The sequence below is a fragment of the Zingiber officinale genome, chromosome 2A (assembly GCF_018446385.1).
Source record: "Zingiber officinale cultivar Zhangliang chromosome 2A, Zo_v1.1, whole genome shotgun sequence".
NCBI lineage: Eukaryota > Viridiplantae > Streptophyta > Magnoliopsida > Zingiberales > Zingiberaceae > Zingiber > Zingiber officinale.
In genome coordinates, this window is record NC_055988.1 from 25,237,750 (window position 1) to 25,264,449 (window position 26,700).

Genomic DNA, 26,700 nt, shown 5'->3' on the forward strand with positions numbered 1-26,700 from the left:
ATACATAATAATATAGTGTATGTTGTACCAACCTTCTTCAAAGCTTTACAAAACCCATAGTTGTCAAGTTGGTTGATACTTATACAGATTGCCCATTTTGAATGTTGTATCAGCAAAGGCTGATCAAAATCTTTCACAAAGTATGTCATCTCATAAGATCATTGTAGAAGTTACAAAAAGAAAAACAAGATTTGAATAAATTATTTAAAAAATGTGCTAGATTCTACTAGAAAAGCGATGACAACAATTGAAATTTGATCCAATAGAGAACAAAAATAGATTAGATCAATTGCAATTTGGCAAAATTGGGTTGATTTAGAAAGAAATTTTGCAAACTTTTCTTCTTCACACTCTCTCGAATTTAACTTAAATTTCTCGAGCCCCTCATCGATATCTTTTAAAGTCAGATAAGAAAAAAAATACTATGGAGTGCTATAAACCCAATTTCTATGTTGATTTAGATTCCAATTGAGTTTTATAATATAAAAAATCTAGCAAAAAAATTTATAGCTATTGATTCTTTGGGACAAATTTATAGCTTAATCATGATGTAAAACTCATGTTTTAGTAAACTCATTTTTCACAGACCTATTGCTATAAAACTAATCACAATCATATATATCTTTCATCAAATCAATATAATTACTAGACATTTCTTTCAACATTAAAACCACTTGATAGTTGTCAAGGACCCTATCAGGTTTTCTTAAATCAATAAAAATAATATACATATCTTTTTCTTTTTCTTTTTCTTTTTCTTTTTCTTTTTTTTTTGCATACCTTCATTTTCTTAAACTTCTTTAATCTCATTTGATCTAATAAGCTATGCATATTACATAATTGTAAGAAACAAGAATGCCATATAAAAGATCTCATTTGATCTAATAAGCTATGCATATTACATAATTGTAAGAAACAAGAATGCCATATAAAAGTATAAGTTGATGTCACTTAGTTCTCAAATTATTCATATAAGGTGGTGATTGTCAAAAGGATAAAGTGATCCAAAGAAGACATTGATCAAAGTTCCATTCAGCATTGAAAGAGCAGCATAAAATCATTTCTCAATATAAAATTATGGATGCAATACCTTTATAGTTAGGATCATTTGGACTTTCTCAAATCATTTCTTTCACATAAATTTCCCTATCTCATTTTATAACATAAAAAATGAGTTTAAAGATGTAAGAAAGGAGGAACTATAGCAGGTCACATAAGTTGAAAGCTTTGTAAATAGAATGCAGTAGGTAGGAAGTTTTCTTAGACAGTAGAAGGATCAAAGACTAAACCTTGGAAACATAAATGAGTATACATCTCTGATTCCTAGCGAAGTATATGAGAAAAGAAAAAATTGAAAAGGCAAGTCTTTTTAATCTTAAGCAAAAAGAAAACAATGCAAAAAAAGTCAAGGGAAATAACATTAATATAGCAAAGAATTAACTGTGATTCACGTCAGAGGAAAAAAGGAATTCCCAAGAGGATTAGTGTAAAGAGCGATCACTCTATGATACACAGGTTGTTATGTCTTACCTCCTCAACACCATTGACATCACCACCACATCATCCATTGCCAAGTTCTCCCATAAATAAATCTACAGAACTCCACAGAAAAAATCATGAAGGTCATCCCAAAGAGACATCAAAAGCAACCTAATTGAGAATGACATTAGTATCAACTATCAAAATGGTGGAGATCAAAGAGATGAGGCGCGCATCAAAAGCGTCACATGCAGATCTTAGGAAGTGGTCGCATAGTAGCAGTCATCCCTAAGTAGTGTTCCCTCACCACCTGAGCAGTGGAAACATAAGAAAAAAGAGAGGAGCAAGAGGATGAGTAGGCATTGGGAAACAATTACCCACTTTACAACTTACATTTTGGAGTTCTTTAACCTCCATGTGTAGGTGTTGTTGGGGCAATCACACCACTACCCGATTATATTGTTGTTTTATCTGGAGGTATGAATTTTAGTTATATTTGAGATTGTATTTTGCTCTAACATTATTGTAGATCACATACAATGAGTAAATCTTGCTTCTAAGCAATCGTAGCTTAGATAGGGTGTGACACTTTCTCTTTAAGATAATATTGCCCTATCAAGATATTTATGGTCTATTGACAATTGTTATCCCAAGATACAATAACCTATGATTCAAATTAAGAGAACTCCAGTGTAATATGATGTCGGAACCAATATAGATGATTGTTGGATTCGCTAGAAGTGGTGAATTGTGGATGTTCCTTGGGCTAACACAAATAAAAACCTTGATAAAAATTTAGCAAGACAATTATGTAGAGGAAATTAAAAGACAAAAGCAAAGCACGCTAACAATCAACCTAACATGGTTTGGAACCCCCATTCCTACTCCATGACCTTGATCCTTTGGCAGGTCATCCCAAATGAACCACTATGTTTTCTCATTGTCATAAAAATGTCAATGGTACAAGCACTTGGAGTATTTACAATGAGGCTCAAGTATGAAGAAAGGGATTTGTACAATTAAGGCCTATAATCTTCAAATGTTAGCCTTTGAATGTGCTCCTTGACCTTTTAAATAACCTTCATTAAATAGTAGTGCACATGCATTTGTTTATGTTGATTTTCATGCAATATTATCTTCCTTTATATTTACATCGCAGTGCACACATGGAATTTATTATTTTATTCAAAACTTTGTAAAAATAATTAATATCTGGTTATCCAAAGTGAATAATTGTTGATTACTATCCCTCTAAAAAGGGATACATATACCTCATTCAATATTCTCCCTTCCCGCTGTGCTTGACCTTTTTCGAATTCAGTAATACCTACTCCATATGACACTCCACCAATTGAATGCTTGAAAATCTCCATTAGATTTATAGCTAGTACTCCATCTACACCAAGAAGCTCTCACATTTAGTAAAAAGAAAAGCACAAGAGCTAATTGAATGAATAAATAGCAAAAGTTCATCCGTATAGTAGCAAGGAAATGAATTACAGGAAATCCCATCACCGCCATGAGCCGGAATGCACAAATTTTTTCTTTAAAAAAAACTAAAATGGCAAGTCAACTCGTCTATAACTTGATCATGTTCAGTTCTAATTTTTCAATATTTTGTATTCGATATTCTCATGTTTTCCTATATATACGATGTTAATGTTAAATATTTTGAAAAAGGTATGCAGATTAACTTATTAATAAACCATATATTTGAGTTTGGTCGAGTGCCCAAGAAGGTCAGTTATGACATATGATACAGGATTTTTTTTTTTTTTAATTATGAGGTTTAATTATAGGTTATTACCAGCATGGTTTCAAATTTCACTCCAATAGCACATGGTAAATCCTATTAGGTGTACTCAATCTTCAACTTTGAAGATCCCAATCCTCTAACTCTCTACTCTCAAGAAGAAAAATAAGTGATACTTCCTAACAGTACAAATTTATCTACCAAACACCCTTGTTGCTATTTATTTTCCACAATTTTCAGATTTAAAATCCTTTAATTACAAATGAGTAAGTGCTTATAATAGCCTACTCTCATTTCTCTTCTTTTGTTATTTTTAATCCACCGAATCATTCATAAATCAAAACCTTCCAGCATGAGGTAACTCAATGAAAGTACTAGAATCTTCCCACTTGTTCTATGTTTCAGAATAGGAATTGTCTGACTCCATTCTGGATCAGTGATCTTGAAGATGGTTAGTCAAACCATATTCATTTTCATAATAAAGCCAATTTTATAACATGTTTGAATTCACCTGGAAGCAAATAAGACTAAAAAAATTGTAGCATTCACATGGATAAGTAAGGTAGCAGTTGATGCCCGCCCAAGGAGTCATCGCCGATAGAACTTTAGATTTCCTTGCCACTGTCGCACAGTTCCCTTGGCCGAGGTTGAACCATGGCCATCGGCATCGGATCTATGCTCGACGCTACTGGCCGATTGTGTCGGATCTCTGCGCGACGTCGTCGCCCGATTACACCAGTGCCACTTGATTGAGGTCTGTGTCACATTGCCCTGGCACTCTTCTTCTCCGATTACTGTCGAGTCGGTGCCCTAGCGCCAGCATCACCTTGTCCTTTGCCCGACTCACCTCCACAGCTACATCCAGCGTTCATCCGAGGGATCGACGAATCTGGTTAACGGGTAAGTTATGCTTAGAGTTAGATTGGCCGAGGTTTGACTTCATTCTCTATATTGGGATACAGAAATTTGATGCTTGGCTAGTCTTAGTAGTTTTAGTCAGCACTGTTCGTCGGCGGTGATCTACAGCTCCAGCCACTTTTCTAACAGTAGGCACAACAATCTCAAGTCAACAGTAGAGCATCCGGATTTGGGTGAATTTTAGAGTTGATTTCATTTCTATTTTGGATTTGATTAGTGTCATGATTAGTGGTGATTGGTGGTGGCTTGGATTAATTGAAGTTAATCATTAATTAGGATAATTAATGATCATTCGACTAGGATTTTCCCTAATTAAGTTGGGGCTTGGATTTAGCTAATTGGTGTACCTCGAATTAGTTGAAACCGTACATATGTTGATGTAGGACTTTGATTCAAGACAAGTATCTCGACTTGGGATTGTTTAGCATGATCGACAGATAAAGGCGAGTACTTCTTACTTTTATTCTTTAGTACTTTGACCTTAGTGCATAAGTTAGATATTTAGATAGATTGTATTTATCTTGAATCCACTCATATTTTTCCTTAGTTTGATACTTACCTGCATGATCTTTGAAATAATTGTTTTGATATCTATATAGTCTCTTGTTGTCATTCATGATTTTTAGCATATACTAGATACCATGTTTACTTACTTTAATTATTTTTTATTCATGTACCTTATTGAACATGTCGGCTTATTGTAGCATACCTGATTTATATTTATAAATGTGATGACTGTTGTATCTTACTCATCATGTCATTGTATGCATACCAATGACTACATCTTCCTTGTAGTTGAATGAGTCATTGATCAACGCATGTTATGACGGTTGCATCTTACTCATCATATCATTGTATGCATACCAATGACTACGTCTTCCTTTTGGTTGAGTGAGTCGTTGGTCATCGCCGCACACTCAACAACTCATGGGTAATGGTAGCTGGAGATATCGCTTATCCTGTCGTGCCCCACTCGGTCACTCATGGATAGTGGTAGCTGGAGTGTTGTATAGTTGTCATCGTCCTAGCCTAGACCATACAAGGGTCGTGGTGCAGAGGGGTGGACAAGAGTGACAATTCGTGCATATGCTTTTGTTATTATATTTTCTTATGTTGTTGTTTGCTTATCTTGTTATTTTATTGTATCCATGTGATATACTTACATATGTTGAGTTATATACCGATTGCATATGTTTAGAAACTGACTTGGAGGATAGGTTATCTATTAACCTATGAGTCCCAACACTCACCACCCCTTGAACTAATTTTTCTTTCGCTAGGGAACAAATAGATGATACAAGGACACTTGGAGGATCCTGATCGTCGATCCCATGTCAAATCTGAGAATGATTTTCTGATTTTGCTTCCTGCTTTATTTGTGTTTTGAATTTGTAAACTTAGCATTGTAATAACTCAACGCGAACTTAAAGTTTAGCTTTATGATTTCTTGTATTTGATTTGATATTGTTGTGTCAAGCCGGGCTGGCTCGTAGTTAGTTATTTTATGATTTTACGTACATTATTTTGTTACTTCCGCCGTGTTTTGTTTCAGATGTGTATTTATCAACTACGTGATCGTGTTTACTTTTAACCGTGTGAGTTGCTTATAAACTGTGTGAGTATGTTTACATTGTTTCCTCGAGCAATTGCCTTATTTTTTAAAAAAGAAAATCGTATTTTTAAACTTTTTTTAACCGAACTTAAATCTAAATGTGAGTTTGTTACACGAAAATGCAATCGCATGTCCAAAAAGACACGATTTTGATTCCGACATACATTGCCTTGGAACGCAATGTCGAGGCATAGTTTAGACTGAGTAGCATGATTAAATTGCAATTGGGCGGTATTGTTTAACTATTATTTGAAACAATAAGTCTGATTTGATTGATTTATTCTAAAAAGAATTTGAGATCAATTAAATATAGATGTTATCTCACACTCTCAAACATTATTGCAGAAGTACCCAAATCTTGGAATCAATTTTAATATCGACTGAAGTTTTTGTGGCCTCCGTGACTCTCATACTTTCAATTCCAATCAATTCAACTCGTCTAATTATCAAATTTATTGGTTCTTTGAACATGATTATGTCATATTAACATTCTTTTCTTATTGAATCGTCTATCAGTGCTACAAATAATCTCTTATATAGTTGTTTCATGTTTTCTTGCATTTCAAATCTCTGCTGCATCAATTTTTTGAATATGCGGTCACTTAACTTCTCAAGACCCTGATCTATAAAGTGTTTCTGATTGTATGGCAAACATACAATCCCTCTTTAATCTTAAAAGACACAATGAGCTTGCAAGACTTAGAAGCTTCTTTCCATTTTAATTTACTTCTTGAAATTATATTTCATTCATAGATTATTGATCTTATTCAAACAACACCTCACAATTTTGAGAGCATAAGAAGAAAAAATTTATAAAAGAGAAAACAAATCGCGGCAAAAATAGGATAAAAAGATAAAAGAACAATGAAAATAAAAATGAAATGAAAGAGGTGTTGAAAAAATTTAAAAAAAATACAAGAAAAAGGACTAGATTACAAGGATGAGAAATAATGTACAACGAGAATAAAGAAGAAAGAAAAGAAAGGGACAAAATATAAGTCATCTCATACAACATTCTCTTAAGCGTATTGAAATTCATACATGAAAGGTACATATATTCAAGAGAATAAGATATAAGAGATTCAATTATAAAGAAAAAAAGAAATTTAAAGTCAAAGATACATAAGAAATATGCTAAACACTAATATTTTAGAGGTGTGCACAAAAAAAATAAAGAATACGATCATAAGGAAGTCCTCAAGAGAAGAAAAGATGAGAAAAAACAAAAAACACAAGCAATGAAAATAAAGAAAAAAAACCTATTAAAAAGATAAATTAAAAGAAGAGAACAAAGACATTAATTCATGAAGAAAAATAAGTGAAAGGAACCAATAAAAAAAACTAAGCTAGTGGAAAATACAAAAAAGAAAATAAAGATAAAAAAAAAAAAAAGAAACCAAAGAAGAGTAGAATGAGAAAAAAAAATTTGAAAAAGAGAAGGCAAGTCATAGCAAAAATAGGACAAAAAGATAAAAAAGCAATAAATCAAATAAGAATGAAATGAAAGAGGTGCTGAAAAAAAAATATAAGAAAAATGACTAGATAAAAAAGAAAAATAGGAGAAGAAAAACAAGTAATAAACAAACATTACAAGGATGAAAACTAATGTGTAATGAGAAAAAATAAGAAAGAAAAAAGGGAAAATAATAAAAAAAAAACACAACATAAATTTTTTTTAAAAAAACTAAGTTTAAAATTTTAATAATTAAATACAAATCATCACATACAACTTTCTCTTAAGTATATTTAAATTCAGGCATGAAAAACACATTCATTCAAGAGAATAAGATACAAAAGATTCAGTCATAAGGAAAATAAGAAATTTAAACTCAAAATTACAAAAAAAAAACACATGCTAAACACTAAAATTCTAGAGGTGTGCAAAAAAAATATAAAGAATCGAATAATACGGAAGTCCTCAAGAGAAAGAAAGATGAGTAAAAAAACACAAAATCAAAAAAAAATAAAGAAAAAAAAAGACAAAAGAGATGAATTAAAAGAAGAGAAAAAAATATTAATTCATGAAGAAAAATAAAAGAAGATGACCAATTAAAAGAAACTAAGCTAGTGAAAAACATTAAAAGGAAAAATAAAGATAAAGAAAAGAGAAAAAATCAAAGAAGAGTAGCATGAGAAGAAAAAATTTGTAAAAGAGAAAACAAGCCACAATAAAAATAGGACAAAAAGACAAAAGAGCAATGAAAAAAATAAGAATGTAATGAAAAAGATGTTGAAAAAAAATTACAAGAAAAATGACTAGATAAAAAAGAGAATTAGGAGAAGAAAAGCAAGTAATAAAAAAATATTACAAGAATGAGAAATAATATGCAACGAGAATAAAGAAGAAATAAAAGGGACAAAAAGAAAAAATAAACGCAATACAAAGACAACAAAAAAATGCAAAGTTTAAAATTTAACCAAATAAATACAAGTCATCTCATACAACATTCTCTTAAGAATATTTAAATTCATACATGACAAGTACATATAGTCATGAAAATATGAGACAAGAGATTCAGTCGAAAAAAAAAATTAACTCAAAATTATATAAGAAACATATGCTAAACACTAATATTCTAGAGGTGTGCATAAAAAAAATATATAAAGAATAGATCATAAGGAAGTCCTCAAGAGAAATAAAGATAAAAAAACAAAAAACACAAAGGCAAAGAAAATAAAGAAAAAAACTCCAAAAGAGATAAATTAAAAAAAGAGAACAAAGATATTAATTCATGAAGAAAATAAGAAAAGGGGACCTATTAAAAGAAACTAAGCTAGTAGAAAACACAAAAAAAAAGAAAATAAAGATAAAGAAAAAAGAAGAAAGAAGAAATCAAAGAATGAGAAGAAAAAAAATAAAAAAGAGAAACAAGTAACAACAAAAATATGACAAAAAAGATAAAAGAGCTACTAACAAAAAAGAATAAAATGAAATACTTGTTGAAAAAACAAAAAAATACAAGAAAAAAGGTAAAAAAAAAATAAAAATAGGAAAAGAAAAGCAAATAATAAAAAAAATATTACAAGGATGAGAACTAATGTACAATGAGAAAAAAGAAGAAAGAAAAGAAAGGGACAAAAATAAAAATAAAAAAATAAACGCAACATAGAAAAAAAAAACTATGTTTAAATTGTATTAACAAAATATAAGCCATCACATATAACTTTCACTTAAGAATAATCAAATTCATACATGAAAAATATATTTATTCAAGAGAATAAGATACAAGAGATTCAGTTATAAGGAAAAAAGAATTTTTAAACTCAAAATTACATAAGAAACATATTCTAAATACTAATATTCTAAAGGTGTGCACAAAAAAAAATATAAAGATTAGGATCATAAAGAAGTCCTCAAGAAAAACAAACATGAGGAAAAAAAAAGCACAAAGACAATGAAAATAAAGAAAAAAACCTATAAAAGAGCTAAATTGAAAGAAGAAAACAAAGATTTTAATTAAAGAAGAAAAATAAAAGAATGAGACAAATTCAAAGAAACTAAACTAGTGGAAAACACAAAAAAAGAAAATAAAGTTAAAAAGAAGAGAAGAAATCAAAGAAGAGTGGCATGAGAAAATAAATTGAAAAAGAGTAAGACAAGTTATTCCAAAAATCAGACAAAAAGATAAAAGAACAATGAAACAAATAAGAATGAAATAAAAGAGGTTGAAAAAAAAAATAGAAGAAAAAGGATTAGATAAAAAAAATAGAAGAAGAAATGCAAGTTAAAAACATTACAAAGATGAGAACTAATGTGCAACGAGAAAAAAAGAAGAAAGAAAAAGGACAAACATAAATAAAAAAATAAATGCAACACAAAGACAACAAAAAAGCTAAGTTTAAAATTTTACTAACTAAATATAAGTCATCACATATAACTTTCTCTTAATAATATTCAAATTCATAAATGGAAAGTACATTTATTCAAGATTTAGTCATAAGGAAAAAAAAAATTATAACTCAAAATTACATAAGAGACATGCTAAACACTGATATTCTAGAGATAGTTTAATGGATTCATTCATTAAATATTTGTCATAGTTTGACGCTGACTGGCAACCTAACGCAACCATCCTCTTTTATCCAGGCTTGGGACCGGGCATGACCGGTCGTCATGGGCGGAGTTACTAATATTCTAAAGATGTGAATAAAAAAAAAATAGGATCATAAGGAAGTCCTCAAGAGAAACAAAGATAAAAACAAATAACACAAATGCAAGGAAAATAAAGGAAAAAATCTCCAAAAGATGTAAATTAAAATAAGAGAACAAAGATATATAATATTCATGAAGAAAAATAAGAGAAAGGGACCTACTAAAAGAAACTAAGCTAGTGGAAAACACAAAAAAGAAAATAAAGATAAAGAAAAGAAATCAAAGAAAAGCAGCATGAGAAGAAAAAAAATTGAAAAAGAGAAACAAGTCACAATAAAAATAGAACAAAAAGATAAAAGAGCAACTAACAAAAAAGAATGAACTGAAATTGATGTTGAAAAAAATAAAAAAGAAAATACAAGAAAAAGGAATAAATAAAAAATATGAAAAGAAAAGTAAATAATAACAAAATAATACAAGGATGAGACTAATGTGCAACGAGAAAAAAGTAGAAAGAAAAGAAAGGGACAGAAATAAAAATAAAAATTTAAAAAAAAATAAACGTAATACAAAGGCAAAAAAAACTATGTTTAAAATTTTATTAACTAAATATAAGTCATCACATACAACTTTCACTTAAGAATATTCAAATTCATACATGAAAAGTACATTTGTTCAAGAGGATAATATACATGAAAAAAAAAAAATTTAAACTCAAAATTACATAAGAAACATATTTTAAACACTAATATTCTAGTGTTGTGCAAAAAAAAATATAAAGAATGGGATCATAAGGAAATTCTCAAGAGAAACAAACATAAGACAAAAAACACAAAGGCAATGAAAATAAAGACAAAAACCTACAAAAGAGCTAAATTGAAAGAGGACAAAGAATTTAATTCAAGAACAAAAATAAGAGACAAATTAAAAGAAACAAAGCTAGTGGAAAACACAAAAGAGAAAATAAAGTTAAAGAAAAGAGAAGAAATCAAAGAAGAGTAGCATGAGAAAAAAAAAATTGAAAAAAGAAGACAAGTTAATCCAGAAATAAGACAAAAATATAAAAGATCAATGAAACAAATAAGAATGAAATGAAAGAGAGGTTGAAAAAATACAAAAAAATACAAAAAAAAGGTTTAGATAAAAAAATAGGAGAAGAAATGCAAGTAATAAAAAACATTACAAGGATGAGAACTAATGTGCAACGAAAAAAACGAAGAAAAGAAAACAACAAAATATAAATATAAATATAAATAAAAAAATAAGCACAACACAAAGACAACAAAAAAAACTAAGTTTAAAATTTTACTAAATATAAATCATCACACACAAATTTCTCTTAATAATATTCAAATTCATATATGAAACGTACATTTATTCAAGATTTAGTCATAACGGAAAAAAAATTAACTCAAAATTATATAAGAGACATACACTAAACACTAATATTCTAGAGGTGTGCACCAAATAATATAAAGAATAGGACCATAAGGAAATCCTCAAGAGAAACAAAGATGAGAAAAAAAATAACACAAAGGCAATGAAAATAAAGAATAAAACTTACAAAAAAATAAACTAAAGAAGAGAATAAAAATATTAATTCACGAAGAAAAATAAGAGAAGGGGACAAATTAAAAGAAACTAAGCTAGTGGAAAACACAGAAAAGAAAATAAAGATAAAGAAAAGAGAAGGAATCAAAGAAGAGTATTATGAGAAGAAAAAATTTTAAAAAGACAAACATGTCATAGCAAAAATAGGAAAAAAAAGATAAAAGAGCAACGAAACAAATAACAATGAAATTAAAGAAGTGTTAAAAAAATACAAGAAAAAGAACTAAATAAAAAAAATGGGAGACGAAAAGCAAAAAATAAAAAAATATTACTAGGATGAGAATTAATGTGCAACGAGAAAAAAGAAAAAAAAGGACAAAAATAAAAATAAAAAAATACACACAACACAAAGACAACAAAAAAAACTAAATTTAAAATTTTATTAACTAATATAAGTCATCATATATAACTTTCTCTTAATAATGTTGATATTCATTCATTCAAAGTACAATTATTCAAGAGAATAAAATAAAAAATATTTAGTTATAAGGAAAAAAAGAAATTTAAACTCAAAATTATATAAGAAACATATTCTAAACACTAATATTCTAGAGATGTGCACAAAAAAAATATAAATAATAGGATCATAAGGAAGTTCTCAAGATAAACAAAGATGAGAAAAAAACAACACAAAGGCAATGAAAGTAAAGAAAAATAACTAACAAAATAGATAAATTGAAAGAATAGATCAAAGATATTAATTCATCAAGAAAAATAAGAGAAAGGGATCAATTAAAAGAAATTAAGCTAGTGGAAAACACAAAAAAGAAAATAACGAAAAAGAGAAGAGAAGAAATCAAAGAAGAGTAGAATGAAAAGAAAAAATTCGAAAAAAGAGGAAACAAGTCATAGCAAAAATAGGGTAAAAAGATAAAAGAGCAATGAATCAAATAAGAATGAAATGAAAGAGGAGTTGAAAAAATAAAAAAATTACAAGAAAAATGATGAGATAAAAAAGGAAAATTGGAGAAGAAAAGCAAGTATTAAAAAAATTACAAGATAAGAACTAATGTGCAATGAAAAAGAAGAAGAAAGAAAAGGAAGAGACAAAAATAAAAAAAATAAATGCAACAAAAAAAACAAAAAGTAAGTTTAAAATTTTAATAATTAAATACCAGTCATCACATAAAACTTTCTCAAAAGAATATTCAAATTTATACATGAAAAATACAAAAAAGAAAAGAGAAGAAATCAAAGAAGAGTAGAATGAGAAGAAATTTTTTAAAAAAAAAGAAGACAATTCACAACAAAAATAGGATAAAAAGGTAAAAGAGCAATAAATCAAATAAGAATGAAATGAAAGAGTTGAAAAAAAAAATTACAAGCTATGTTGCACGGACACTTGCAGTTTTTTTTTTCAAGTGTCGGACACGGATACGGACACGACACGCAAATACGCATGTCGGATACGGCAAAATCCGTGTCATTGACTTTTTAAAAGTTTGACCAGCCGGATACGGTTAGGATACGGCTAGGACACGGATGGGACACATTTCCGGATATATTTGGGCTCAAATGTAAAAAACCTAAAAGTTATAAGGCTCAAATTGAAAAATAATAAATTTCTAAGGATTGATTAATAAATAAATTAAAATGAATTTGACATAACAAAACCCTAAATTCCTTTGGTTTTGTATTGCTCCCGATTATTTCCTCCCTACTCTCGCCCCTGCTCGCTGCAAACCTTCCCCGCTGCTCTGCTCTCGTCGCTTCTCTTCTCTGCTCGCCTCGCCTGCTCTGCTCGCCTCGCCTGCTCTGCTCGCCTCGCCAGAGTCGCCATTATTCTGCTCGCCTCGCCATTGTTCTACTCGCCTTTGCTCGCCATGCTCGCCTCGTCACTACTCGCTGCCGTCCTCTAGTTTCTGGCAAGTTTCCCTTTCTATTTTTTCTTCTGAAATCACGGTTCTGAAGTTGTTTTTTTGTTTTTTCGCTTTTCTTTCATCTGAAAAAAAAAGAACTGCACATCCATGAGACCTTTCTCATATCAGTTTTAACACTGCACATTTTGGTTGCACTGCACATTTTGGTTAGGGCTTCCTGTGCAGTGTGCAAATAGTGCAGTGTGAAAATAGTGCAATGGTCAATAGAACAACATTTTTTTAATTTGTTGTAAACTGGAAAGTCTATTGATCAATATGTTTATGTTATTTCTCCAGCCTATTCGCTATGGAAAGTTTTCAAAATGAGAGTGGACAAGAGGATATTGATGATTATTCTCCTCTGTGGAAATTTGTAACCAATGTGGAAATTTGTAACCGAGGTGGAAAAGACAGTTGGAGGAGGAAATGTCACTTGGTCATGCAATATATGTACTAAAGTGTGCAAAGGATCATATTCGAGGGTAAAAGCACATTTGTTAAAACAAAAAGGGGCTGGAATTACTGGTTGTACAGCTGTTACAATGGATCAAATGAAGCGTATGTAACAACTTGTGGATGATGCAGAATTGAGAAAGAAGAATTCTAAACCGAAAGAAGTTTCGTTGCCTTTGTCATCTGCATCATCAAACATGGCTTCAAAATCATCATTTAGTGGTCTTGATCCTTTGCAAAATGATGATCCAACTCTAACAAAGAAGAGGAAAGGACAACTTGACCCTCTTGAAAAAGCTTTTAACTTGAATGCTAGATATGAGCTTCACTCTGAAATTGCGAGGCTCTTTTACACCGGGGGATTATCTTTCAATATTGCTAGGAATCCTCATTATGTTCGTGCTTTCAGTTTGGCTACTCAATGAACGATTCCAGGTTATCTTCCACCTGGATACAATTTATTGAGAACTTCACTTCTTCAAAAAGAAAAAGCTCAAATTGAAAAGTTGTTGGAGCCAACAAAAACTGCTTGGAAACAAAAGGGGGTTAGTATTTGTAGTGATGGGTGGTCGGATGTGCAAAGAAGACCGTTAATTAATATCATAACCGTGTGTGAAAGTGGTCCTATGTTTTTGAAGACTATAAATTGTGAAGGCCAGCACAAGGATAAGATTTTCATCTCTAAGTTGCTCATTAATGTTATAAATGAAGTGGGACATCAGAATGTTGTCCAAGTAGTCACCGATAATGCTCCTGTTTGCAATGCTGGGTTACTCGTTGAGGCAAAGTATCCACATATATTTTGGACTCCTTGTGTTGTGCACACATTGAATCTTGCTTGGAAGAATATTTGTACACCAACTGACTCTCTACAAAACAAAGAAGACTTTGATGAGTGCAAGTGGATAGCAAAAGTAGCAAATGATGCTTCAATGATCAAGAATTTTATCCTGAATCACAATATGAGATTATCGATGTTCAACGATAACTCAAACTTGAAGATGCTATCACTTGCAGATACTCGATTTGCTTTCACGATCATTATGCTTAAAAGGTTCAGACAAATCAAGAAATGTCTTGAAAACATGGTGATTAGTGAAAGATGGGATGTGTACAAGGAGAATGATGTAGTGAAGGCCAGAGTAGTGAAATACAAGATACTGGATGATCAATTTTGGGAAAAAAATGATTATATACTTACTTTCACAAGTCTGATTTATGAGATGCTAAGGAAAGCAGACACTGATCAACCTTGTCTTCATTTAGTCTATGAGTGGTGAGACGAAATGATAGAGAAAATGAGAGTTGCTATCTCAAAGGAGACTCATAGTGAAGATTCAACGTTTTATAAGGTTGTTCATAATATTCTGGTGGAGCGATGGAATAAAAGCAATACACCTCTACATTGTTTGGTGTATTCTTTGAATCCAAGGTAAAACTCTAAAAAATTTTAACTTTCTAAGTTTTAGCAAATTAGAAATATTAGTTTGTGAATGATGTTAAACTATCAATCTTTTTATATAGGTATTATAGCCATGAGTGGCTCCAAGAATCTCCCAATCGTCTTCCTCCTCATAGGGACATTGAAGTTTCAAGGGAAAGGAAAAAGTGCATTGAAAGATATTACTCCAATTCATCCGAACGAAGAAGTGTCAATGAGGAGTTTGCCTCTTTTTCAACTGCCATTGATGATTTTTCTAATAATGATGCAATGCGTGATCGAGGTTTGATGTCTCCAACTAAGTGGTGGGTTATCCATGGTGCTTCTGCACCAACTCTTCAAAGTTTAGCTTTAAAGCTACTTGGACAACCATCTTCTTTTTCTTGTTGTGAGAGAAATTGGAGCACCTACAGTTTCATACACTCATTGAAGAGGAACAAGATAATACCACAAAGAGCGGAAGATTTGGTGTATGTTCACTATAATCTTCGTCTTTTATCTAGGAGGAGTCTACATTATAGTGAAGGAGAAAGTAAGATGTAGGATGTTAGAGCAGCTGGATTTGATTCCATGGACATAGAGGGTGCTTCTATCCTTGAAATTGCCAATTTGTCTCTTGATGAACCTGAGTTGGAGTCAGTCTTGTTGTGAGATCTCGGAAAAAATTTAAATAAATAGGGTTATTTCAGAAATAGCCTTATAATATTTTTCCGGAATTTTTAGAAATTTTCTGGAAATTTTTCGGAGCTCGTACGACGAGTTTTGAGGGGGATTAATTACGGGTACGGATAAAGCCTGTTTGGGATACCCGTTTAAGTGAGGAATTGTTTAATTATAAATTCCTTTTTATTCCTCAACCAAATGCCGTTTTCCCGAATCGAGCCTCTTCCTCCTTTTTCCCGATCTCCCCTCCCTTCTCTCTGTTCTCTCTTGCGGACGAAGCAAAGCCGACGGTTCCGGCGGCTGTCGACCTCGACGGAAACCAGTGGAGTCACCGGAGCTTGCTGGAGCACGACGGGATTGGTGGAGTACCGATCTCCTTCGATCAAGGGGTTGCGGTTCGGTGGATTCAACGATCGATCGTCGGCGATACGGCAACTAGGGCACAGCGGGGGGTTGATTCGTGTTGTCTCCTAGCCAATCGACCTTCCCTTTCCTTTCCTCGCACTGCTCACAGTGCGATCCATCTCTTCCTTGGCCGGATCTGGATCGAGCCGTGCCACCCGATCGCCGGCGTGGAAGGGGCGATTAGGGCTTCAATGGGTAAGCAATCCGAACCTTATTCCTCTTTCCTGTTCTTTGATTTGTGCCCTAGATCGCCGGGAGCCATTCCCCCGATCTCTTCTCTGTTCACCGATACCCTGTTCTTGATCCTCATCTTCTTGTGGTTGATTAGGTCTCGGTTGAAGATGATGGGATCATTTGAGCTGTCGGCAGAGGCTAGGAGAGTTCTTGCTTGATTGGTGATCTCCATCGCTTGACCTCCTGCTTGATCAGATTGATAGCAGCAAGGTGAGGTCTTGTTCTGTTCTTGTTGTGGAGTTGTTCTTGGTTCCGACTCCACCAGTAGCTTCTCTGGTTCCAGCAATCAACAGCAACTGGATCGAGGTAAGGTGTGTAGGGTTTGTTTTGTTTAGATGATTGATCTTAGTGTGGATGAATTAGGGTTTATGTATTGGTTGAGTAGTTGGATGTAGATTTGATCTTAGATGTAGACCATTGTTGGATTTGATTATTTAGGTTTGGATTCTAGTAGTGGTTATTTGTGATTAGATCTAATTTCTTAGATTAACCTAAATGGAATGATTAGGGTTAAGACAAGTAACCCTAATCGACTATTGGATTTAATTTAGGTATTAGATAACTAGTCTAATTGGTAACTAAGGATTAGGAAATTATTCCTAATTAACCGTTAGAAAGGTGGAGGGTTATAGGTTAGGGTTTGTCCCTAAATTTCTGTTTAGGATTTATTTAGCTATTTGTTTGTATTCTAGCTAAATAAATGTAAATGTATTTATTTACATAGGACTCTGATTCGAGACGAGCATCCCGACATTGAATTAAGACTGGATTGTACCTTCTTTTGAGGCGGGTACCCTTTGACTTATCTTTTGATACTGTCTTATGATATGTATAGTTTATATATAGTTACTAGTGATAGATGGTAGATTTATTTCTTCCCTGGTCTTAGCTTAGTTGATACCTATCACATGCTTCTACTGTTAGATGCTTTACATTAGTCGGGTTTACTTTTATCTCCTGCCATGTGTATATGTGTTCGTGGTTATGGTTACTTATAGTGCTTATCTACCCATGATTAGATGTTGGAGATACTTGTTATATATTGTTGGATTCATGTTGTTTATATCTCTGTTATATATCTACGTTTACCTTTTTGGGCACCTACGTATATGGAGGAGGATACGTTCAGGTATGACATTCTGTAGCCGCATGCACCATACCGCATGATTGCATGCTGGGCGATGGGCGACTCCATTATTGTTGAGCTCGTCGGCCGGCTACATGAGGGCCTGCACACAACGTGTCTACTGCATGGGTAGTGGCACAGCACTCAGGGTGTGTATGGCAGGTTGCTCGGTGGTGCACCGCCGGGGTGCTCATGGGTAGCACGATATAGCGGGGTTGCACCCGGGATCCCTCCCCGTCATCGCGTACCGGGAGTTGAGAGCATTGCGCTCCCTCACTATGTTTGAGGTAGGAGGATAGGTGTACTCCGACAGCATCCCGTCCACTCGGTCACTCTTCAGGGGTAGTGACGACAGAGTGCACGGTGTCACAGCCCTACCCACGCGGTCTCACCATTGTGTGTGAGATACAGACTGGCGTCAGGGGTGACCATGTCATTTTGCATCATATGCACCGATTGCATTTATTGTGATTGTTGCATATTGGATGATGCACTTGGGTGACTGCATATGATTGACATGCATACAGGATACATGCGTATTTGTTCTGACTATCTTTCTCTGTGTATGTCCACAGTCATTCGCTCAAGCCTCGCAGGTGAGTACAGTTTATTTCAGTTATGCATTTCTTATTATTCTTGCTGTAAACTGTATTACATGCTTCTGGTTACTTATTACAGTTTATTCAGCTATGCATACCTGTTATATTGTTGGGAGACTGTACTGTAGGTCCTATGATTTACGAGACTGTACCTTAGGATATTACTGGTAGTTATATGTTGCTGTACATATCTATTGGATTACCTGCTGAGTTCTTTGAACTCACCCCGTTGTTACTATTTTTCAGGTTGAGGCCGTCGAGAGATATTCCAGTCGCTAGCCCCATTATCGCGAGGATTTTCTGTGTCGGATTATATTTTGCTTTTGCATCTTATATACTGGTATTGTGGGTTTGTATTGTGGACTTTACATTGAACATTCGGGTTTACTACTTTTGGTTTTCCGCTGCGGTTGTATTTTCATTACTTCGTGGATTTGTTTTCTTCGTTGTAGTGGAGTAGGCTGTTTACATATATCTTCGGGGTTCTATATCGTCTTTCCTTATTAAACTGCGTGGATTGATCATATATTATATCTGTGTAGAAATATTGAATATAACTGCGTGGATTGTTTTACTATTTGTCTGTATTGTTCCGGCCGAGTGTGGCCGAGGTATTGATATATGTATACTGAGCTTCATATTGTCCGGCGTACAGGGGAGATGCTGCCGAAATTTCTTCGGACAGGGACTACCTGGGGTCTGACAATTTATTTATTGTCCGGCGTACAGGGGAGATGCTGCCGAAATTTCTTCGGACAGGGACTACCTGGGGTCTGACAATTTATTTGGTATCAGAGCTAGGCTCCGATTTCAAATTTTTGTGTCCTGGAGTATGTTAGCGTATCTGGTTTTTTTTTTTTTGGATTTTATCTGATACCAATTTATTTGGTATCAGAGCTAGGCTCCGATTTCAGATTTTTGTGTCCTGGAGTATGTTAGCGTATCTGGTTTTTTTTTTTTTTGGATTTTATCTGATACCAATTTATTTGGTATCAGAGCTAGGCTCACGATACTTGCTCTTCGTTTTGGATTTTCGAGGTTTATCTGATACCAATTTATTTGGTATCAGAGCAAAGTTTTGCGATACCTACTTGTCGGGTTTCGGATTTACAATGCTTACTTTCGTGAGCATTTCTCGGTATGTTCGGATTTTGCGGATTTCCGTCGATTTTCTCGTTTCGGAATTCCAAGGCATTTTGACGAGGTTTTATTGGTTCTATTTGGGGCTAAGCAGCGATAGGATATCTCCAGACGGCAAATAGGTAAAACAGGTAATTTTATAGTTTTTATACCTGCAGTGATATCTGGGTAATATTTTGTTTACTGATATGGTACATACACGTGTTTCGATATTGAGACGTGGTCATCCACGTAAGAGGCCGATAGATTCTCTGGAGATAGAGTCTCCAGAGAGATCTGCTAGGGTTGAGCTTGTCCGTCAAGGACAGACTCGTCAGGATATTATAGGCACGTCGGATTATAAGATCCCAACGGTTCCGACTTCAGAGGTACATACCTCGACTATATCATTAGTGGTATCACTTTTAGTATACTCGACACCCACTCCAGGCGTGCCTACTACTGCGTACTTGAGGTACGAGATGAGGCAGAGATCTGGTGGGACACACAGCGCTCGATTATAGGCGAGCAGCATATTACTTGGGTGAGATTTAGGGAGGCATCTAAGAGTCAGTATTTTCCCCGCGCATATCAGATGACACGTCGGCAGGATTTTATGAGTCTTCGGCAAAATAACCGCTCAATGATAGAGTATAATGCCGAATTTAATCGGTTGGCTAGATTCTGTCCTGAGTTGGTTGCCGAGGACATATCTCGTATGCTCCAGTTTATCCAGGGACTAGACGAGCATCTTCAGGTGAAGATTGCCGGTTTTGGTGTAGTATCATACACAGAGGCACTAGATAGGGCTCTTATGATTGAGTCAGCTCATCAGAGAGTGAAAGTAGACAAGAAGAGGAAGCAGACTGATCGGACTTCCGGACAGAGCCAGCAGTCACAGACTACTGGACAGCAGCAGAGCAGCCACACTCAGACGGGTCAGAGTACTTCTGGGTCATCTGGCCAACCCCAAAAGTCAGGACGATCTTCATCTGGACGTTTCCGGTCTTCTAAACAGAATCGGAAACAGTCCACCGGTGACACTACACTCGATGTGGATTCCGAGATCACATCACCTCTGCATGCACCCTGGGACAGTTAGTTTGCTATTATTGCAAACTGTCTGGGCACTTGAGCCAAGACTGTTCGCTGAAGGCTCAGCATGTAGCTTCCGGGATTTCTATTCCGGGAGGACAGTTGGGTCAGTCCGGGACTCAGCGAGGCGGGTCGAAAGCCCAATCTTCGCATCGTCAACAGAGGACAACCCCTCCTGCAGCAGCTGCATATGGCATGCACGAGCAGGAGCATTCCGATGTCCTTGTGGAGAACCCCACGGTATTCCGCCTTAGTGTTCTCCTGTATTATTCGTCAAGAAGAAGGATGATACTCTGAGGTTGTGCATCGATTATAGGCAGTTGAATGCAGTGACTATCAGAAATAAGTATCCCTTGCCACGGATTGAGGATTTATTTGATCAGCTTAGAGATACATCAGTGTATTCTAAGATTGATCTGCGGTCTGGATATCATCAGCTGAGAGTTAGAGATTCTGATATTCAGAAGACAGCATTTCGCACCAGATACGGACATTAGGAGTTTTTGGTAATGCCATTTGGGCTTACCAATGCTCCTGCAGTATTTATGGATCTGATGAACCGTATCTTTTTGGAGTACCTGGATCAGTTTGTGATTGTATTTATCGATGACAAATTGATCTATTCACGTTCCGAGGAGGAACATGCGCAGCACCTTCGCATAGTCTTGGAGACTCTTCGACGACATCATCTATATGCGAAGTTCAGCAAGTGTGCATTTTGGCTTTCCTCAGTGGGTTTCCTGGGACACGTGGTGTCAAGCCGAGGTATTTCAATAGATCCACAGAAGATCGAGGTTATCACTAGCTGGGCGCAGCCGAAGTCAGTCCAGGAGATCCGCAGTTTCTTAGGACTGACTGGATATTACAGACGATTTGTTGAGGGTTTCTCCCGTATTGCTATGCCGTTGACACGTCTGACCAGAAAGGGCGTGAAGTTCACGTGGTCAGAGGATTATAAGACCAGCTTCCAGGAGCTGAAGCAGAGATTAGTATCAGCACCAGTCTTGGTTTTACCTTCTGGTGATGATGGATTCGTACTTTATACAGACGCATCTCTTCAGGGCTTGGGCGCTGTATTGATGCAGCACGGTAGGGTAGTCTCTTATGCTTCTCGTCAGTTGAAGGAGCATGAGAAGAACTACCCAGTACATGATTTAAAGCTAGCCGCTATTATCTTTGCTTTGAAGATTTGGCGACATCATCTTTATGGTATTACTTTTGAGATTCTTACTGATCATAAGAGTCTCAAATATATTTTCACCCAGAAGGAACTCAATCTCCGACAGAGGAGATGGATGGAGTTCCTGAAGGATTATGATTGTACTATTAGCTACCATCCGGGTAAAGCTAATGTGGTTGCTGATGCACTGAGCAGGAAGTCCAGAGAGACTTTAGCTTGTCATCGAGTTACAGTCACGGACTTGATTCAGGGATTCTCCGAGTTGGCCCTTGAGGAGCAGGGACGGACAGAGCAGGGTATTCTTGTTACCATGGTTGCTCAGTCGTCGATCAGGATGAGGATTCGAGAGGCCCAGGCCGGAGATCAACATTTACAGTTCATTAGCAGACTGAGTTTACACGAGACGACGAGGGGATTGTTTATTTCCGAGGTAGATTATGTGTACCTCAGTCTCACCCGGTCATGGAGGAGTTACTTCAGGAGGCGCATCGTTCTAGATTTGCTATCCACCCAGGTGGGACCCGTATGTATCGTGATTTGAGGCGTTCCTATTGGTGGAACGGTATGAAGAAAGACATTGCAGATTTTGTAGCTAGATGTCTTGTCTGTCAGCAGGTGAAGGCTGAGCACCAGAGACCTGCTGGTTTACTTTAGAGGATCCCTATTCCAGAGTGGAAGTGGGAGCATATTACTATGGATTTTGTGGTAGGATTGCCTAGGACTCGACGAGGCCATGATGCGATTTGGGTAATCGTTGACCGATTAACCAAATCCGCACACTTTTTAGCAATCCGGAAGACTGATTCTCTGGATCGATTAGCTGAATTATACTGTCGAGAGATTATCAGATTGCATGGAGTTCCGTTGAGCATTATATCTGATAGAGACCCACGGTTCACGTCCCGATTCTGGCAGAGTCTGCAGCAGGCCTTGGGCACACAGCTTCGTTTCAGTACGACATTCCATCCGCAGACAGATGGGCAGTCAGAGCGGACCATTCAGACTTTGGAGGACTTGATGAGGTCTTGCGTTATGGATTTCGGAGGCAGTTGGGAGGACCACCTGCCATTAGTGGAGTTCGCCTACAACAACAGCTATCATTCAGCTATACAGATGGCACCGTTTGAGGCGTTGTATGGTAGACCTTGTCGGACACCCATCCTCTGGGAAGAGGTTGGGGAGGCCCAGCTGATAGGACCTCAGAGAGCTCAGCAGGATGCAGAGTTAGTTCGCACTATCAGACGGAGGATGTCAGAGGCTCAGGACCGTCAGAAGAGTTATGCTGATCAGAGACGGAGACCCCTGGAGTTCTCCATTGGTGATCATGTATTTCTGAGAGTTTCACCCACGAAGGGGGTGAAGAGATTTGGTCTCCGAGGTAAACTAGCTCCCCGATATATTGGACCATTCCAGATCTTGGAGAGGATTGGAGTAGTAGCTTACCGTCTGGCGCTACCACCATCTCTAGCTGGCATTCACGATGTATTCCATGTATCTATGCTGAGGAGATACGTATCTGATCCGGCACATGTTCTGTCAGATATATCTGTTCCTATTCAGCCTGATGTTACTTACGAGGAGGTTCCGGTGCAGATTCTGGACCACAGAGAGCGTCAGCTACGGAACAAGATTGTCCGGTTGGTTAAAGTCGGATGGCAGCATCATTCTGACGAGGAGGCTACTTGGGAGCTGGAGGATACGATCCGAGCTCGATACCCTCATCTTTTTACTTGAGGTATGTGGGTTAGAGTATCTTCAGTATTTATACTGCATGGTTATATTTCAGTATTTGCTATTGGTTATAGCGAAATTTAGGGATCAAATTTTTATTAGTAGGGGAGGATGTGAGATCTCGGAAAAAATTTAAATAAATAGGGTTATTTCAGAAATAGCCTTATAATATTTTTCCGGAATTTTTAAAAATTTTCTGGAAATTTTTCGGAGCTCGTACGACGAGTTTTGAGGGGGATTAATTACGGGTACGGATAAAGCCTGTTTGGGATACCCGTTTAAGTGAGGAATTGTTTAATTATAAATTCCTTTTTATTCCTCAACCAAACGCCGTTTTCCCGAATCGAGCCTCTTCCTCCTTTTTCCCGATCTCCCCTCCCTTCTCTCTGTTCTCTCTTGCGGACGAAGCAAAGCCGACGGTTCCGGCGGCTGTCGACCTCGACGGAAACCAGTGGAGTCACCGGAGCTTGCTGGAGCACGACGGGATTGGTGGAGTACCGATCTCCTTCGATCGAGGGGTTGCGGTTCGGTGGATTCAACGATCGATCGTCGGCGATACGGCAACTAGGGCACAGCGGGGGGTTGATTCGTGTTGTCTCCTAGCCAATCGACCTTCCCTTTCCTTTCCTCGCACTGCTCACAGTGCGATCCATCTCTTCTTTGGCCGGATCTGGATCGAGCCGTGCCACCCGATCGCCGGCGTGGAAGGGGCGATTAGGGCTTCAATGGGTAAGCAATCCGAACCTTATTCCTCTTTCCTGTTCTTTGATTTGTGCCCTAGATCGCCGGGAGCCATTCCCCCGATCTCTTCTCTGTTCACCGATACCCTGTTCTTGATCCTCATCTTCTTGTGGTTGATTAGGTCTCGGTTGAAGATGATGGGATCATTTGAGCTGTCGGCAGAGGCTAGGAGAGTTCTTGCTTGATTGGTGATCTCCATCGCTTGACCTCTTGCTTGATCAGATTGATAGCAGCAAGGTGAGGTCTTGTTCTGTTCTTGCTGTGGAGTTGTTCTTGGTTCCGACAACACTTCAACCGGTAGCTTCTCTGGTTCCAGCAATCAACAGCAACTGGATCGAGGTAAGGTGTGTAGGGTTTGTTTTGTTTAGATGATTGATCTTAGTGTGGATGAATTAGGGTTTATGTATTGGTTGAGTAGTTGGATGTAGATTTGATCTTAGATGTAGACCATTGTTGGATTTGATTATTTAGGTTTGGATTCTAGTAGTGGTTATTTGTGATTAGATCTAATTGCTTAGATTAACCTAAATGGAATGATTAGGGTTAAGACAAATAACCCTAATCGACTATTGGATTTAGTTTAGGTATTAGATAACTAGTCTAATTGGTAACTAAGGATTAGGAAATTATTCCTAATTAACCGTTAGAAAGGTGGAGGGTTATAGGTTAGGGTTTGTCCCTAAATTTCTGTTTAGGATTTATTTAGCTATTTGTTTGTATTCTAGCTAAATAAATGTAAATGTATTTATTTACACAGGACTCTGATTCGAGACGAGCATCCCGACATTGAATTAGGACTGGATTGTACCTTCTTTTGAGGCGGGTACCCTTTGACTTATCTTTTGATACTGTCTTATGATATGTATAGTTTATATATAGTTACTAGTGATAGATGGTAGATTTATTTCTTCCCTGTTCTTAGCTTAGTTGATACCTATCACATGCTTCTACTGTTAGATGCTTTACATTAGTCGGGTTTACTTTTATCTCCTGCCATGTGTATATGTGTTCGTGGTTATGGTTACTTATAGTGCTTATCTACCCATGATTAGATGTTGGAGATACTTGTTATATATTATTGGATTCATGTTGTTTATATCTCTGTTATATATCTACGTTTACCTTTTTGGGCACCTACGTATATGGAGGAGGATACGTTCAGGTATGACATTCTGTAGCCGCATGCACCATACCACATGATTGCATGCTGGGCGATGGACGACTCCATTATTATTGAGCTTGTCGGCCGGCTACATGAGGGCCTGCACACAACGTGTCTACTGCATGGGTCAACACCCAGGGTGTGTATGGCGGTTGCTCGGTGGTGCACCGCTGGTGCTCATGGGTAGTGCGACTGCAGCGTGGTTGCAGGCAGGGATCCCTCCCCGTCATCGCGTACCGGGAGTTGAGAGCATTGCGCTCCCTCACTATGTTTGAGGTAGGAGGATAGGTGTACTCCGACAGCATCCCGTCCACTCGGTCACTCTTCAGGGGTAGTGACGACAGAGTGCACGGTGTCACAGCCCTACCCACGCGGTCTCACCATTGTGTGTGAGATACAGACTGGCGTCAGGGGTGACCATGTCATATTGCATCATATGCACAGATTGCATTTATTGTGATTGTTGCATATTGGATGATGCACTTGGGTGACTGCATATGATTGACATGCATACAGGATACATGCGTATTTGTTCTGACTATCTTTATCTGTGTATGTCCACAGTCATTCGCCCAAGCCTCGCAGGTGAGTACAGTTTATTTCAGTTATGCATTTCTTATTATTCTTGCTGTAAACTGTATTACATGCTTCTGGTTACTCATTACAGTTTATTCAGCTATGCATACCTGTTATATTATTAGGAGACTGTACTGTAGGTCCTATGATTTAGGAGACTGTACCTTAGGATATTACTGGTAGTTATATGTTGCTGTACATATCTATTGGATTACCTGCTGAGTTCTTTGAACTCACCCCGTTGTTACTATTTTTCAGGTTGAGGCCGTCGAGAGATATTCCAGTCGCTAGCCCCATTATCGCGAGGATTTTCTGTGTCGGATTATATTTTGCTTTTGCATCTTATATACTGGTATTGTGGGTTTGTATTGTGGACTTTACATTGAACATTCGGGTTTACTACTTTTGGTTTTCCGCTGCGGTTGTATTTTCATTACTTCGTGGATTTGTTTTCTTCGTTGTAGTGGAGTAGGCTGTTTACATATATCTTCGGGGTTCTATATCGTCTTTCCTTATTAAACTGCGTGGATTGATCATATATTATATCTGTGTAGAAATATTGAATATAACTGCGTGGATTGTTTTACTATTTGTCTGTATTGTTTCGGCCGAGTGTGGCCGAGGTATTGATATATGTATACTGAGCTTCATATTGTCCGCCGTACAGGGGAGATGCTGCCGAAATTTCTTCGGACAGGGACTACCTGGGGCGTGACACTTGTTTACTGACGAAAGTGGTGTTGGTGATGATACAGATATGGATGTTTGATTTTTTTACTTGTTTAAGATGGATTTGGTGTTTTATATTTTGTTATGTTTACTTTTTGTTTGTAATGGATATTATGATTGA

General features: G+C 36.2%; 1 protein-coding gene across 1 annotated transcript in view; it reads right to left on the minus strand.

The window, feature by feature from the left end:
* Positions 1–26,700, minus strand: part of LOC122040960 — an 85,332-nt gene that overhangs the window by 30,870 nt on the left and 27,762 nt on the right. Inside the window, exons 2-3 of the mRNA XM_042600458.1 lie at positions 2,751–2,875; positions 1,531–1,592 (exon numbers count right to left, since the gene is read on the minus strand). Coding sequence (XP_042456392.1) covers positions 1,531–1,592; positions 2,751–2,875 — 187 coding nt within the window. The remainder of the gene's footprint in view (positions 1–1,530; positions 1,593–2,750; positions 2,876–26,700) is intronic.